The sequence below is a fragment of the Antedon bifida genome, chromosome 2, assembly GCF_963402885.1.
Source record: "Antedon bifida chromosome 2, ecAntBifi1.1, whole genome shotgun sequence".
Taxonomy (NCBI): Eukaryota; Metazoa; Echinodermata; class Crinoidea; order Comatulida; family Antedonidae; genus Antedon; species Antedon bifida.
Window position 1 is genome coordinate 32102364 of NC_136227.1, and position 17108 is coordinate 32119471.

General features: G+C 35.5%; 4 protein-coding genes across 4 annotated transcripts in view; 1 reads left to right on the forward strand and 3 right to left on the reverse strand.

Annotated features, from left to right (window-relative positions):
• Positions 1 to 3728, reverse strand: part of LOC144834665 (uncharacterized) — a 32733-nt gene extending 29005 nt beyond the window's left edge. Inside the window, exons 1-4 of the mRNA XM_078689554.1 lie at positions 3542 to 3728; positions 2513 to 2756; positions 1519 to 1641; positions 688 to 814 (exon numbers count right to left, since the gene is read on the reverse strand). Of these exons, the coding sequence (XP_078545680.1) occupies positions 688 to 814; positions 1519 to 1641; positions 2513 to 2756; positions 3542 to 3724 (677 nt within the window). The 5' untranslated portion in view covers positions 3725 to 3728. The remainder of the gene's footprint in view (positions 1 to 687; positions 815 to 1518; positions 1642 to 2512; positions 2757 to 3541) is intronic.
• On the forward strand, positions 3309 to 6236 carry LOC144834667 (zinc finger HIT domain-containing protein 3-like). Its single transcript, XM_078689556.1, has 6 exons — positions 3309 to 3327; positions 4062 to 4164; positions 4337 to 4368; positions 4690 to 4773; positions 4902 to 4976; positions 5381 to 6236. The coding sequence occupies exons 2-6, from the start codon at positions 4091 to 4093 to the stop codon at positions 5593 to 5595; spliced, it is 480 nt and encodes a 159-aa protein (XP_078545682.1). The 5' UTR covers positions 3309 to 3327; positions 4062 to 4090; the 3' UTR covers positions 5596 to 6236.
• A 263-nt stretch (positions 6237 to 6499) lies between these two features.
• LOC144834666 (uncharacterized) lies at positions 6500 to 8800 on the reverse strand. The gene is made up of 4 exons (XM_078689555.1): positions 8644 to 8800; positions 7574 to 7759; positions 7353 to 7484; positions 6500 to 6923 (listed from the first exon to the last, which is right to left on the reverse strand). The coding sequence occupies exons 2-4, from the start codon at positions 7744 to 7746 to the stop codon at positions 6683 to 6685; spliced, it is 546 nt and encodes a 181-aa protein (XP_078545681.1). The 5' UTR covers positions 7747 to 7759; positions 8644 to 8800; the 3' UTR covers positions 6500 to 6682.
• A 288-nt stretch (positions 8801 to 9088) lies between these two features.
• LOC144836241 (allatostatin-A receptor-like) lies at positions 9089 to 13967 on the reverse strand. The gene is made up of 2 exons (XM_078691492.1): positions 13543 to 13967; positions 9089 to 11738 (listed from the first exon to the last, which is right to left on the reverse strand). Exons 1-2 carry the CDS (start codon positions 13788 to 13790, stop codon positions 10874 to 10876), a joined length of 1113 nt encoding a protein of 370 aa, XP_078547618.1. The 5' UTR covers positions 13791 to 13967; the 3' UTR covers positions 9089 to 10873.
• Between the last annotated feature and the right edge of the window lie 3141 nt (positions 13968 to 17108).

Consider the following 17108-nt stretch of genomic DNA (forward strand, 5'->3'; position numbering starts at 1 on the left):
GTGTAGATAGAGCTTAACAAAATTAAATAAATTCACAACTAATATCAATGCATGAGCAGAAATATCACTGAAGAAACAGCATCAATAGAATCCGCCAGCTAATTGTACTACGCCTTCGCATTATATGGTAAGGTGGCTAGTACCTTTCCATGCTGCCTTATCCTCCCTAGTATTTTTCAACCAGGTACTATTACAGCTAAGTGGAATAGCAGTTGTTCTCATCAGGAATTGAACCCATGTGTATTTGTATGATAGTCAAGTGTCATACCACTCAGCTACCCAACTCTCATTATTATGAACACTGTGTTTGTTCCGCAATTTCCATCTCATCGTCTTCTGACAAATCATTGCTTCAAGTTCCTGTAGTAAAACTTACAGTGGATGCACTTTATCTGTTATTGCATCCTCTCTTTGGACCTTTTGTAAAACTTTCAACCACTTTCGATTCATTAAAAATTAATTTAAAAACTCATTTATTTAGGAAATAGGATACGTTTGATTTGATGCCTTTGATAATTTTGTTTGGAATTACCGTAACATAAATTTTATTTGTCTCGTACAACTTTCATACAGATACAAATGCGGGGGTCCCTTAATAGGTGTTCAGTTAAGTGGATGCAATAATGAATACTTCATACTGATATAAATGAGGGGGTCCCTTAATAGGTTAAGAAGATGAATTCATACCGGAATAGATCGTTGTACTGATCTTTAGAGAATCCTAGCTCGTTCATAATTTTTGTGAAGACTGCTAAACTCATTGTGATGTCTGGATAACAGAAGTCTAGAAACATCTTTAACAGTTTGAGTTGTTCTAAAACAAAGGAAAAAAAATGATGACAATGATGATGATAATGATTAATTACGGTACAAAAAGTACACAGACCTCTAAGATAATTTCCAGATAATTCAAGTGATATCCCGTCTCCACCTAAAGGTGCACAATTTGTCTATATTCCACAATGTACATTGGCATATGTGACGTTTGAAAAGTGCCTGGCATACCCATTGTTTACTATACATCAAAGAACTTAACATAAGAATCTCCCGTTCGTCCAAAGCGTGTAACAATTTCGAAAGGCATTGTAGGATAGAATAGAGCTATGGGTGGCGCCATTGTGAGCTATGGAGTAGCGCGCCTTCATCAAATAAGAAAGTAAAAATCTGTAGAGGGGATTTGCTGTACTATAGGGGGGATAGAGTAATTGACTGAGCCCTCTATAGGAATTGGAATAGTTTTGACTTCCTAGTTTGGAGAGGGCGCTGCTCCATGCTGTGAAATGGCGTCGCCCAGTTTGACCTTTTAACCTTGTACTTCCGATACTGTGTTTTGAATGCAAATTGAAGAACATGAGATTCTTGTGTTACAAGTTCTTTGTATATATGCTGATCCAAGAGATTTGTTAATAGTGCCCTGTCTGTTTGGATGTATTTTGTAAAATGGTTTGGTCATGCTTTATCTCAGTCTCCATGTATTCATTTTTCAAAGTTGTGACCTTTGACCTCTAATACCCTTACCTGTATCTGAGAACTTGGCAGCTTGTAGCAGTACCTTATCACCTGTGTTAGGTGAATCCCCTCCATTTATATCAATAACTTCCAGCATCATCTCATCCAAGATACTCAAAGGATACATTTGTCCTGTAAAGATATAACCACAAACATTTTCACATTTATTAAATTGATTAAATTAAAGCCAGTCATAAAATCAAATAATAATAATAATAATAATATACAGTACCACATTTATATAACACCCTTTTCATGAAAAAACATGCTCAAAGGCGCTTTACATAGATATATAAAAAAACAGACAAAAATTACATGGATACATAGATATATAAAAGTATGGATACAAATAAAACCTAGTCACCCTTTAGCACAATCATTAATTCGCAAGTGCAAAATTATTTATTTTGATTGAGGCCCGGTTCTGTACAGACATGTTTCCTACATTGTATGCATGCAAATCCCCCATTTTCAACTGATTATGACTTTTTAAATCTGGCGAAAAACTACTTTTTAAGATTGCACTTTCAACTTTGAAAAAGAGTTTTGTTTTAATGTTGGGCCCAGATCGGTTCTTAATTCTCAATTTAATACCTAATACGCGTAAAATTAAATTTGAGTTATTATAACATAGAGTGTGCTATATACAATTTTAATTTAATGTCTCAAGCATTGGCCACTGATAAAGTTGCCTGTTTGTGCAATATTGATTGTATCTTTATTCAAGATGCTTTACTCGTATTGCTTTGGCCTTCATGATGTGATGTACAGTAAAGCTGTTGGTTCTGTATAGTGTTAAAGAAAAACTTGGTACACACTATTCGAAGAGAGCGGGTGATTGTCTCTCGGTGTGCTGATCTGAGTAGGCACTGATCTGGGTTGGCGCTGCCTGCTGTGGGTCAATAGATTATAATCCAAATTTCCAGTTAAGTTTGAGGAAATAATAAATACCTTACCGTTCACTTCGCTCTTTATTTACTGTATGTTTTTTTAAATAACTCACCATCAATTACTCTGCGACCAAGATCAAAAACTTCAGGGGAAATGGTACCTTCTGACAACATTTTCCTCATCTCATCATGGGTTACCCAGGTTACCGGCAATACATTAGGCCCAGGAGAATCGTCTTCTACGATATAATCAACTTTAGCAAGAAAACTAATTTTGAGTTTTGAAGGATGTTGAGCTGGAAACAGTACATGACGTAAGTGAACTACAGCTTCAAGACTTCCTCCTACAGCCATAGACTGCAATTGAACAATATGTAATTAATTTTATAAAAATGGGTGACAATGACATTGAAATTGATAAATAAAAACAAAGAGTTAGGATTGTTAGGATTTCCTATTCTAAATGTTATGCGCAATTTGAACGCTTTGCCATAGACTGCAATTGAACAATATGTAATTAATTTTATAAAAATGGGTGACAATGACATTGTTAAAAACAAAGACTCAGGATTTCCTATTCTAAATGATACGCCAAATTTGAACGCTTTGCGAAATTAAAAATTGCGTAAGTATTTTCTTGCGCAATTTGATTCAAAATACTTAATTAATAAATTGCGCAGAAAATTTCAAATTGCAAAAGTATTTTCAGTATTTACGTAATAACAGAAACAGAATTGTGCATGGGATCTCCTTCCTTTTGAGGCTTGTTGTACATGATATACAAATAATGAAGAACTGTCTGAATCACTATAAAATATTTAAAATTATTGTTGTAGGACCTACTAGGCCATTTAGCTGGCTAGGCCGGCCCTCTATCACTTCTAGTCTTCTACTAGTGTGACTGAGAGAGGTCCTGAACTGCCTACTAGTACTAGTAGTAGCTGGCTAGGCCTAGCCCTATGTAGCCTCTAGTTAGAGCCGGAACCCCCTCTTGTCTGCGTATTTAGGCCTACTACTACTAGCCTAGTCCTCTAGCTAGCTAAATAAAGGCCTATCTATTCTCTATAGGCCTAAGCCTAGGCCTACTACTACTACTACCTAGCCTAGCCTTAGTTTAAGTTTAGCTAACTAGCTAGGCCTACCTCCAAAACACGTTTTCCAGCGGCTTTTATTTCGTTTCTATAGTGATCAATTCCTTCGTTAGGAAACGTCCAAGATTCTGTTTTTTGACATTTGGTTAGTAAGAATTTTGAAGCACGACTTTGATAAATAAGAACAGAAACAATGCTGTTAACTTCTTTCGAAACTTCGGAAGTCGACGCCATTTTGAAAAAAAAAACAACAAACAAACAAATGGGAAATCCCTTGTCTGGTTTTGGACTGAACCATTTTCACTCATCATTTAGAGCTAGCTGAGTAGGGCTAAACAACATCCAATTTAACATAAAACCTCTTTGTGAATAATTTTCAGAATTTCGAAACATGATTATATATTAGAGAATTAAACAGGCTTAGGATTTATGTGTCATTATATATTGTCAAATTTTAACTAAAATGGTTGAACCCTGGGTTTGCTGCCACACAAATTTTGTCAACAAAATGTTGACAGCACGTGGTTAATCAGAAGTTTTTTTGGTGGATGATTTCTTCTATATTTTTCAGGAAAAAGACCAACCAATTTTATAAAAAACATGTCTAGTAACGAGTGTATTCAATGTGGAGTTCCTAAATCAAAATACAAGTGTCCAAAATGCTACTCTAAATAGTAAGTACTGAACAATATTTAGCCACAATGTCAATGAGCAACTCAGTAGTGCGTGCAGGATGTTTAATGTATCATCCGGTAATGCATTGAGACAACAGGTTTAAAAATAATAACAGGAAGTGATCTTGGGCCTAGCTGTTTTATGTTTAGTATTTGGTATTATATTTTTCAGTTGTTCAGTTACCTGTTGCAAGAAACACAAAGGTGAGTGATCAATATAGACTTTTTCTAGCTCCCACTTTTTTTTACTTTTTTATTTTTAGAGGTGGTTTGAACAGAACAGTGTCAGTGAACATGGGATCATTTTCAAAACTAAAAACTAGGAGAGGAGGCAGCCAAAACGAGCAATACTCTTTGCCTCTTTATTTCACTTAAAGAAAATGCAATCCAGTCAAAAGAAAGAATAAATAAATAACCGTATGATTTACGAAATCATTAAAATTGATTAAAAAATAAAAGCAGCTTGAAGCAGCTGAAAATTTAAATTCAACTTTAAATTTACTGTAATTGTCATTTTTTTTTTAGAGTCTTGCAGCAGCCATGTTTCAATCGTCAGTTCAAAATCTACACTTATTACTGCCCCTATAGAAGCTCATACCGATAACAAAGGTAAATCAGTACTTTCAGTGACATGTTTTAGTCCAGTGGATATAATAACATTTACAGCAATTTAAATTGGCATACACGTCACATTTATTTGTAATTATTGAAATTCAAAATATATTATTGTTTTTCAGAGAAGAGGATAGCAGAAAATAAAACTGAAGATGATATAGAAGACAAAGTTCCAGCAGAAAAATTAGCATTATTAGGTATGGAGGAGGGGGGGGGGGGGTGGAAATTAGCATTTTAATAAGCATCATACATGGAGTTTGTTCCACATTTTTGGTTATAAATGGTAGGGGAAAAAAAGTGTTTAAAATTATTTTTTTTTATTATTTTTTCTTCTGCAAGTGTTTAAAATTAGGTAATCATTGTGTACTCATTTTCTAAATTCTGCATCCAGCTTTGCACATTACAATTGGACATTTTCATTTATTATTGTAGTTTCATAAACTTTTTATTTTATTTCCTAAACTTTTCTTCAACTTTCTCTGATAATACTTTATAAAAAACTACTAGGTAGAAATATCTCTTTAAAATATTTAAATAAAATTTAATTTGTTTTCATTATCAATGCTATAGCAAATCTGTCTTTATTTTTGTATATTTGTAGAGCAATCAAACCTACTAAGAAAACATCTGGAAAATCCTCATCTTCGGCAAATGCTGCAAAAGTTGGATTCGACAAACGATAAAACTGCTGGAATCAGTCAGGCCATGCAGGAGCCAATATTCACAGAGTTTGCCGATACATGTCTACAGATTGTTGATATGGAACCAGACCCAAAAGCAAATATAAAACAAGATTTTAAAGACTTGAATTTATAAACAAGGCTATGTATGTATATGGCTGGACATAGACATATCTATTCACATGGATGTTCATTGTCATTGAAAACAACATCCTGATGTACTAATGTTTTTCAACAAGTATGTTTAACTGTAAAGCCAGTGGTAATAATAATCACTGTGTATGTATTGGATAACCTAGGCTTGACCTGTGGATAACCGTTTCTAGAGCAACAAATGTTGTTCTATGGTACAGTAGTCTAGCCTTGCAAATAACTGTAGGCCTAAAGGCCAATTTACACAGACGAGCGGTAACAGTAATAAAAATATATAATCCATGTTATTCCTTATGACATAATTAAGCAATGCTTATATAGTACTTTTTCACGATGACCATTTACACACAACGCGGAGTGGACGTGCGGTCTCTGCTCAGGATAGTTACAGCTTCTATGTGGGACAAGCTACACGATTTCCCACATACCGTTTGTCTGTGTAAACAGGCCTTTAGATGGATGGTGTTTCTGTACATTTATTTTGTGACATATAGGATATGTCTGGGAGTTACAACATACATGATGACATCACTGTACAGTCTTAATTTAATAGTCAACTGAAGAATAAAAGTATACAGACTTTATAGTCTACTAAATATATTGTATATAATTAATAATCCACTCCTTTACTTTCAATTTAATGTTCTTTGTAAATCATATATTAATCAATCAACAAGGAGAAAAAAATATGATAACAAGTTATAAAATATCCTTTAATTCCAACCTTGCATTTGTTCCTACTATATTTTGTTTTTGTCTTTTATGGGTTCTTCCCACTTTTATTTTTCAAACAATATGTATTGTAAAGCTCTGTCTACACTATCTAGTTTGACAAAAAAAAGTAGGATATGCCAAAATACGGTAGTGATATGACATCATGTCCATATATGGGCACATCACATTTTTTTGTCACATAACGTTTGATAGTGTAGACAGAGCTTCACGATAGTGTTCAAAGTATTGCACTACATGTTCATGTGAAATTTCAGACTTATGATTTACTTTTATTTTTTACACTCAATTACATAAAATATAATTAATATATTTATATCTATTAAACAAAAGGTAAACTACATGTTTGCTCCAGCTTCTATCCTTTCCTTGACGGACGATAAAATTTCGTTATGTTCTTTTGCGGCAACTGCTTGCGTAAAGTGACTAAAAATCCATGGGCACGTTGCCGTGAAATGTTCAATGAGCCGTGAAGTCAGCTGACCACTATCATTTGTTACATCATGTAATGTCCACACTGTTTTTCCGTGCGTGAAACCCGATTCAACGGTGAATGTGCTTGATATTGTATAATTTTCTCTAAAGAATAATTACAATGTGAACCAAAATGAATTATAATGTGAACCATAACAACTTAAGTTTACCGTATAACAGAAAGAAAAACAAATTTCAGGGTTAATTTTGGGTTTAAAATTTAAGTATATACATTCATGCCAAGAGAATCCAAAATACCAACATCATTCATGCTCCCATTTTTTAACATTTTCTCCCAGATTAGAAATATAACTGAATTTGTTTGTATAATGGTGTTCAGCTTTAAAAAATATCACCTCCCATTTTAAGAAATTCAGATGTTGGCATATATATGTATTAGCGAATAGAAGACTTTATATGTATAAATTTATACTGTTTTAGCATCAGGAAAAGGCATTTTACTTTTTTATTCTTCCAAAAGTAAAATATCTAGGGTCTTGAAAAGCTCATTTAAAATTTCAATTAATTACTTACTGAAATTTACTTAGAAAAGTGTCGTAGTTAATTTGATATGAAAATAATCCAAAAATAGGTATAGCGTCAATCATCTTGTAGTGGTCAATTGTTATACTATCTTCCATCATTGACTCAACGAGATCAACTTTCCTGAAAAAACAATCCATGATTTTTAGGCCTGATTCTAAAACTAATAACTTTGCATTTATTCTAATATCAACACAGCGACTCTGTATTACCTTTCTTTTTGTAATTCTAAAACTCTGGTTAAATTGCTCAAGAACACAAAGATCTCTGTTTGGCTACCGGCGATAATCAACTCTGTGACAACTTGAACAGTGGTAGGCATCATAGACTGGTAAATGAATAAAGCAACAACAACACAAACAATGCCATGCCAAACAGAAGGCATATTGTTCAAATACCTTTAGTAGAAACAAAATGGTAGTACATTGTTAATTGTTACCACAAATGATGACGTGAGATATAGTTTACTCCATTGTGGATGCTCAACTGTGTAGTAGCACTGATTTTCATCGTAATTCAAAGCTGATTGGCCTACTTTATCAAGATAATTAACGAAAATTAAAAATCAAAACACCAATCTGAGACTCGATCTCCACCTTAGTTTTTATTTTGCTTTTATATTATTTATTGTTTGAAGGTTTGCATGGCGAAATCGAATGTTGATATAAAGTTTGCGGTACACCACGTGTATTAGTTCTGAAAAGAACTGTTGAGTTTCTCGACGTTTCAATCAATATACTTTGATCGTCCTCAGGAGTGATCAAAGTATATTGATCGAAACGTCGAGAAACTCAACAGTTCTTTTCAGAACTATTACACGTGGTGTACCGCAAACTTTATATCAATATTATTTATTGTTATTATTATTTTATCAACTAATAATACTGGAAAAAAATATACTCAAAATTCCAAATCAAACATTCAATTTTGTCTAGTAGTAACGTGCGAGTAACCAAATTTTGCCCTTACGTAAATTTATATAGATTTATGCTGATGCCCAAGATTGATTTAATACTGCCCTCTATTATTGGATGTATGTTTTTCATATAAAATTTCACTTTTCCAGCAGCTATATATTAGGCTGTGCACCTGGTAGTAGGAGGCTAGGCCTAGCATGAGTATATCCATCAAGCCTATATACACTTATTCCCACGCCAACAGGTCTAGTCCACTCCTAGCCTAGTAGGGCCTCTAGGCCTAGCCCCTATATTTCCTATACTGATTGATACCAATTTTATTATGGTTACATTCATTTCACACAAAGAAGCGGAACTTCGCCTACCTCACAAACTAGCCACCCACACAATACACGCTCTGGTAGACCTAGTATTGCTGAAACAGGCTATCCAAGAAGATCATTGTCAGTCTACTAGTCAAAGATAGTGTAGGCCTAGTAGGAAGATGTTACACTTTCTACTAGTACTACACTATCTTTGGTCCAGAGTCCAGGTGGCTGTTTTGCTTGTAAGACTTGAGGGCGCTAATCCTTCTTTCTAAAAATCCGCTAATATTAAATACAAAATCACACAGAGAAACATGTCGCTAAAAAGGTCTTTTATTTTTCATCGGATGGTAAAACTCTACCAAATGCGTGTATATTAATAATACTATATCTCTTTTATACATATATACATAAATAAATACCGGGAAATGTTATCATGCATTCCAAATTCTTATAAAGATGTCTGTCACAGTGTTTTTTTACATGGATCAGAGGCCTCACTGAAACCACACCTCACCCGTTCCCACTAAAATTAAACCAAACAATATAGGCCTATAGTCTATTATTCTTTATTATCCCTCTTTTGTCAATCCTTCCTACCTCATCTTTTTGCATTCAAACAATAACCTCCCAGTCTATGTTAATAAGATCACTTTTATAGACCTACTCGATTTAGAGTATCGATCGAAGTGATCTATATTAACATAAAGAGATGTTGTTGTCAATTTACTATCATGGATTTAAACGCCCTATCACACTATTGCAGTGATCTATGGAGGAGGCCATTACTGCATATCAACATTTATTATCCTCGGTTTTAGTCTACATTTACTCCTTAAAATAATTTCCAGCGTAATCAATCTGCACGGGGAGAACTGCGTCATTGACTCATATATCTTCGCGCATGCTCTGACCAGGAAAATATGTTCCTCTTTCCCTGTCTAATTTTGGATTTATTAGCATTTCAGTTGTGAAGTAGGCCCTATGTAAGTAGTCCCCCACAATCGTTCTCCATCCATTTAATAGGCAACACAATTATTTACAAATTTCAAAACATAATGAAAGTTCATAGGTAGTAGGTACTGATATAAAACATAACGTTACACAACACAAACTTACAGCACAAATTCAGGGCAAATTACGGTACCTTACAACACTCATAGGATTCCTCTGATGTTGGAGACACGTAAAACGCGTCGAAAATGTTGTGCTGTACGAAAGCATGAGTGGCGTAACACAGAGACTCCTGGTAAACCTAAGTGGCCCTCCAAGTTCCAACTTTGGAGGCCTCGGGCGTTTTTAGCCTTTTCAACATATTTTAATTCCTGTTTTCCTCTGGGCACTGCTCATGGGCCCCCATATCCGAGGACCTTGGTTTAGCCAGTGAGCGCTCACGGCCGTTACGCCAGGCTGACGGTAAAGTTTGTTTAAAAACTCTTTATATTGGTATGAGTAATGCATATTTACACTAGATAAGATAAATTCGTTACGTTACACAATACCGTTACGAAATTACGTTAGGACATACCCATACGGACTTATTAATAAAGCTCAACCAATACGTTTACAATGTTTCAATAGACCTACATCATCAGTGCTTAACATGCATTTTAAAGCTCTGTCTACACTATCAAACTAGTTTGACAAAAAAATGTGATGTGCACAAATATGGTAGTGATGTGCCCAAATATGGTAGTGAGGTGACATCATATTATGTCCATATATGGGCACATTTGTTGTCACATAAAGTTTGATTGTGTAGACAGAGATTAAGATTTGTTTGTAGGTATTTCGCACATTATAATGCCAATGTATTAGAATTGACAAACGATTAAGTCTTACAGGCTTACAGTGCGAAACGTGTAAATAAGCTCTAATCGAACGAATAAACCAGTCAATAATACGAAATCACAAATTAAGACAGATATAATTCAATAAAGCGTGGTTCCCACTAGAACGCAACGCATATGGCTGTATTGCGTAATCACAAGTGGAACCGACGGCGCAATAGTGCTGCAAACATCGTAGGTTTGATTTCACGCAGGCGGGGGCAAACACAATTATTAGAAGGGCATTTTCTTATGTTGCGTAGGTTGCGTTATGTTGTGTCGCTAGTGAGAACCAAGCTTAAGGCTACAAAACTATAGTTAACAAGAAGAATAAGCATATTGTCTATATTATTGTTTTCATATCCATACACACCGTCAGCTTCGATCCATTCTTCTTTGACTTACATACGAAGTTATAAAAGTCATACAATATTATTCGTCACGGTTGAATAAATTGTTTTCTAGAGCTGTGATGATTGGTCACAAGTTACATTTGTATTCCTTGTTGCGCGATGGTCATTGTTCGATTGTAGCGTGTACTTAGGTTCGTTTCTAACGTATACATCGGTCTTGCTTTTCCAACAGCCACACCGACACTTTGTAACACAGTTATAGACAAAACGCAGATACAGCAGCATGCTTTGACGAAAAGATTGGCTTAAAAAACAAAGCGTCAGCACATTGACGCAACCTTGGAATTCAATAAGAATTTCACTAACAATAATAAAGTACAAGTTTTGTAACCCATCTATACCTAACGAGATTCCTTCAACATACCATATTATTTGAAGAAATACATACGGGCACCATAAAATACAGAATGCTAAAGAAATTACGAAAACGGTTACCGAAACTCTACGACGCGTCGCGATCATTCGTTGTACCTGGTTTGGCTGCAGTGTCGTCCCATTAGAAGTATATCTCAAAGAACAAATAACGCATCCATACGCAACACTCATAACTATCAATGGTATTAAATAAAAACACACCTGAAACAAATACGTGTAAATTTCATATCCTGGCTCTCTATCTGGGTAGCAGAACCCCGTGTTGGCGAGCTCTCCGTCGCAACTTGGATTAGTTATAATATCGGAGACGATGAACATACGTAAGCTGGCAGCGAGAGTTATGACCCAGATAGATGCTACACCTATGGCAAGCTGACGCTGGGGAATGTTAGAAGAACGCGATAACGATTTGGTTGCTCGGCGTCTTTCTAAACTTATCGTACAAATCGTCAATGCAGTGGCGGCCTGCGACCAATGCATACCTCCTCTCCACAGCTTACAACTTAATGCCGTCATTCCTGTGTTACTTGCAATCATTCTGAAAAAAAAAGCAAACCAAAACATGTTTAAAAAGAAATTTAAACTGTTTTCATAACATCAATTAATTAACTTTTAATTTCGTTTTTCTGATATCGTCAGTGAGGTCTACAAAAGTAAATATGTGAGTAGGTTTACCACATGCCATTTGTGAGCTTTTAAACGCACAGAGCATACATTTTGATTGCGATTTTTAAAAATGCATAATCAACGGTTATATCGGGTTACTACTACAACAGAAAATTACTCCCTTTTCCCCTTTTTTGTTGACTCAAAACTGCAAACAGAGCAGATTTATATTCGGTTTGATGGTCTACTAATAACTTTCCCAAACATTCAAAATGTCAATAAAACATTTTCTGACACAAATTGTTGAAAATGTGCCGCAAAGCATCATGTTTAGTTTACTGTATTTCTCGATTGCATTACGCATGCGTAACATTTTCAATATAAGCAAATATAAACAAACGTTGTGATTTCACGATAGTAAGTCATAACAATAAACAATTAGTATTTTGTGTCAATTAAGAATCTTTGAGAAATTAAAAACTTCAGTAAACATAACCACGCCGAACTTATGACGTAATCCAAAGTAAAACATAATTGTAGGCCATTCATATTTGCAATTATATATTTTTTAATTTTCGCAATTACCCTTTCAAAGTATCATTGCTATTGGTTACGAAATTGGTACTGCCTTCATTACGTATTCGCTAATTTGAGTGAAATAAAGCTCCTTCGCTCATTACCTATAGGCCTAAATGCGGAAAACTGATTAAAAGAAATGCCCGTGGGACACGCGTGTAATGCTCGTGTGACAAGCGTGTAATGTTCGTGCGACAAGCGTGTAATGCCCGTGGGACACGCGTATAATGCTAGTGTGACACACGAGTGTAATGTTCGTGTGACACGCGTGTAATGTTCGTGTGTCAAGCGTGTAATGCTAGTGTGACACACGAGTGTAATGTTCGTGTGACAAGCGTGTAATGTTCGTGTGACACACGAGTGTAATGTTCGTGTGACAAGCGTGTAATGTTCGTACGACACGCACGTAATGTAAGTTGACATCGTTACATTTCGAGCAATTTCAAATAAAATCACTCATCATATAACCTATTCTGACCATTCTTTATTTAACTTATTTAGGAGAATTCGTTCAAATCATTATATTCTTATTTTTTACTAATTCATACTTTGAACTATATTACTTTATATAGCAAATAACTTGCTATTAATGATTTCTCCATGATAGAACCAAAACAATTCATTTAAACAATGTGATAATTAAATATGGATAATTATAAGATGATTATGCAGATCTCTATGTAATCTTGAGTGACTTATTCGGATAAGTATGTCAATACGTCACACGCAATTTACAAAATGAATGTAATTAGTAAAGACACAATTTGTGATTTCTCGTTAGTAATATGTTAGTTATCTTCCCGTCGTAGTTACTATTATCATTACGTGCCTTAAAACCTATGATTGTATTAAAACACCGACTGGATGGGTATAGAGTGCTTAGTTACACGTTTTGTCCAATCAGAATCTATGGTTCACTGCGTTAGATTATATTATCGATAGTTTAAAAAGCGGGGTTAGAATCGAATGGGAAGGGTTATATACACAGAAATGAATATCGGTTGAAAGTCTTTCGGAATGATACATTTATAGCCCTAAATTTCCACTCGGTTTAAAATAGTATGGTGCGCGCACACGCTTAATTTATACACGCGCATCATAATGATTTTTAAATCAGTTGATTAAATTTACAATAATACTAAAAACAAAATGTAACCTACGGTAATGAATGCAGTCGGACTACTAATAACAGTATCTGTGATACGGCCAAGTTCACAATCAGAAGGTTGGCTGTTGTGTGCGCCTTGCGATCACCAAGAACAATAATAATCACCAAAATGTTTGAGATTAACGAGAAGATGCAGACTATCTTTTGCACCATATGTAGTGTGACAGCAAATGGTTCCCCACCTGGATAATCAATACAGGTCCAGTTATCAGTTGATGGCGGGGTAGTATTCAAGTCCATGGTTGCACGGTACCTGGTTTGAAGAAGCACGGTGCCTGGTTTGAAGAAGCACGGTACCTGGTTTGAAGAAGCACGGCACCTAGTTTGAAGAAGCACGGTACCTGGTTTGAAGAAGCACGGTACCTGGTTTGAAGAAGCACGGTACCTGGTTTTGAAGAAGCACGGTACCTGGTTTTGAAGAAGCACGGTACCTGGTTTTGAAGAAGCACGGTACCTGGTTTGAAGAAGCACGGTACCTGGTTTGAAGAAGCACGCTACCTGGTTTGAAGAAGCACGCTACCTGGTTTGAAGAAGCACGGTACCTGGTTTTGTAGAAGCACGCTACCTGGTTTTGAAGAAGCACGGTACCTGGTTTGAAGAAGCACGGTACCTGGTTTGAAGAAGCACGGTACCTGGTTTGAAGAAGCACGGTACCTGGTTTGAAGAAGCACGGTACCTGGTTTGAAGAAGCACGGTACCTGGTTTGAAAAAGCACGGTACCTGGTTTGAAAAAGCACGGCACCTGGTTTGAAGATGCACGGTACCTGGTTTGAAGAAGCACGGCACCTGGAAATTATAAATTGTGAAAATAGTCGTATTATAGTAGTAAATACAAATGTACAGTTCTAAAATCATCCACATTACAATTTATACATTGTCACGGCGGCAAATTTGGTCAGATTTTAACGTGACAGATAGCCTACAATAAAAATATTGATGTCATTGGATTACTTGTTACTCCTTCGTTACCAATCATTACCAAACTGAATTACGAAAGCAAGAGCAAAGTTCCCCTGCGGTGGAATTGCTGTGATATAGACGAGGAGAGGCTAAACTAAATCCGATCGATTCGATGAGAAAGAGCAGATTTATAATGAAATCTGCGCTGGTACCGCAGTCATTTGCGAGCGGACATATCCCAATAAGAAAGAAGAAAACATCCACCTGTCAAATCACGTATACGGTGGACGACAGAAAACTCTTGAAATCCAAGGGAGCAAAAACGGCAAAGGTGCGATAATTTCTGTGGCGTTCCTCACCAACAAAAACAAAACTTTGGTACTGAGCTACGTTATACGTCTACTGCGCGGTAAATCTATGAACAATTCGAAATAATCATCTCTTCACCACATCATCAACACGAGACACTCTTTCTATCTGGCGGCAAGGATTTGCGCCTGGACTGAATAAAATAACCTTTTAGATCTTTTTATCATCACCGCTGAAAATTCAATGATCTCTCCACGGCACACCGACTACTGTAATACGCGAAATTAAAATCTGTGTATATGATAGCTAATACCAAACTGTTGTTACTATCTGTTTCACGCAATAAAAAATGAATTATATCTTTTAAAATACTTACTTAGGGTTTACAGGAGACCGTGTGTCTGTAGCAGTGCAATTATCTCCCTTAAAAGCATCCAGTAGAATTGTTAGACTTTTATTATATATCAATATTCGATTTATAACACAGTTAAATATTAAACACCGTTGGTTCAATAACAAGATGCCTGGTAGATTGGTTGTGCTTCGGCTTACACAGAATGCCTAATGTATCTCCTTGTAATATTCCACCAGCTTTTATTGAAACAATCTTAAGTGCGACATAAGAGGGAGCTGTTTATTATGGTAGAAAATTAAATCATGAATATTCAATAGAACTTTGAAACGTCACATTGTTGTTGGAATATATTTAATTTATTCATGATATTTAAATAGTAATTGACTGTGAATGCGGATACTGTTGTTTACATGTGATATTATTTACTACGGTCATCAGAGCTGGGTGTTCATAGTACTTGAGCAAACAAATGGTTATCTCATAACAACAACAACATTAGGCCTAAAATCACATCAAGGAATTATAGCGTTTCGTAAGAAATGTGATGCATTTAGAATATATTAAATCCTAAATTCATATAAAAGATGGGTAATAATAATGTGTTGGGCTAAAAATAATAAGCACACAATATTGATTTGTTGTGGTCTGAATCACCACATGTAACTGAGCGCGCATAGAATGATTCAACCAAGCGATTCTGTATCTGTCACCAGATAGTATCTAACTGACTTTTGCAAGTCAGTTAGATACAATTCTTCAGGCGGATGACATGGATGGTACAATATTCGTATCGGCGTGTAGTTAGTAGTAGTTAGTAAAAGTAAAACAAATACATTAATATAGAGTGTGCTCTTACACATTATTATTTTTAGACCCATAGAAAGTTTAGTTGATAGTTGATGCCTGGATGGTCGGTGCCGTAATCTCGAAAGAATTCGCTATGAATGTAGGAATATGTATGTGTATGATTTTAGTTAGTTAGACAAGAATTCACATTATGCAGTAGGGAAGAGAGAGGTGTGGGTATTGTGTGTGCTGAATTCGGTCCGAAATTCCTGTGACAAATTGTGCGCGTGCATAACAACTTTTACACGCATTACAACATAAAGCACGTATCATTGGAAAATGAGCCGGGCTTACCGTATTTTATAATTCACTTAATATTCCTAAAAGAAAAATATTTTGGCATACATGGCTTTTCATAAATCAACACTGTCATAATAATCACTGATCATTAATATAGGCATTATGCATTTGGTTGCAAATGTGTTTTTATAATAAACGTAATATTTACCTTATCCCTCTAAACGTAATATCCAAAGACGGCTTTAAGCTTTCATATTCACACTCGTTTATTAAACTGCACATTTTTCATTTACAGAATGTGTAGATTTATTTTGTAATTACAAGCGATAGGGCATATAAAATGATTTACTAAGTGAAATTTATAAATGTTTCTACAAAAAAATCAAATGATACATCATCAAGCAAATTAATCTGAACGCATGTCGCAATAATAAATCATAAGTGAGAATTCATTTCGACCCGTGTACGAAGAAACATTCAACTGACTATGGCGAGACAAACTCGCCAAACTGGCATTTAATCATTCATGTCATAAATAAACGCTTATGAAAAAGGAGCTATAGAATTGTATAGTGTCAATAGACGCTGGAATGAAGTCGTCTGATCCTCATAGCAGACACGATACTCTACTGCCAGCTTATTGTCACTAGACATGGTACCGACCGCGTATCGGGTGAAACATTTTGACGCGCACGTAAGTAAAAAAAAGGATGCTATTACATAATTTACTTTCTTATTATTTATTAAGTTTTAAGGCATGCGAAAAACATGCACAACCAATCAGATGCGCGAAAAGCGATTCTTAATGAAAACAAACGAAACGAAGTTGACACACCGGCCATCGTCATTTTGACGCACGGCGTCACGCGTAGTGTCACTTTGTAGCAACACCGTCAAATCTTTCGAAT

Bases quoted from the DNA above. Each gene is read 5' to 3' on its own strand.
- LOC144834667 (XM_078689556.1), top strand. From the start codon at position 4,091: ATGTCTAGTAACGAGTGTATTCAATGTGGAGTTCCTAAATCAAAATAC. The intron at 4,369-4,689 runs GTGAGTGATCAA...TTTTTTTTTTAG, and splicing joins CTGTTGCAAGAAACACAAAG to AGTCTTGCAGCAGCCATGTT. The intron at 4,977-5,380 runs GTATGGAGGAGG...GTATATTTGTAG, and splicing joins AGAAAAATTAGCATTATTAG to AGCAATCAAACCTACTAAGA.
- LOC144834666 (XM_078689555.1), bottom strand. From the start codon at position 7,746: ATGCCTTCTGTTTGGCATGGCATTGTTTGTGTTGTTGTTGCTTTATTC. The intron at 7,485-7,573 runs GTAATACAGAGT...TTGTTTTTTCAG, and splicing joins TTAGAATTACAAAAAGAAAG to GAAAGTTGATCTCGTTGAGT. The intron at 6,924-7,352 runs GTAAGTAATTAA...ATTATTCTTTAG, and splicing joins ACTTTTCTAAGTAAATTTCA to AGAAAATTATACAATATCAA.
- LOC144836241 (XM_078691492.1), bottom strand. From the start codon at position 13,790: ATGGACTTGAATACTACCCCGCCATCAACTGATAACTGGACCTGTATT. The intron at 11,739-13,542 runs GTAGGTTACATT...TTTTTTTTTCAG, and splicing joins GTCCGACTGCATTCATTACC to AATGATTGCAAGTAACACAG.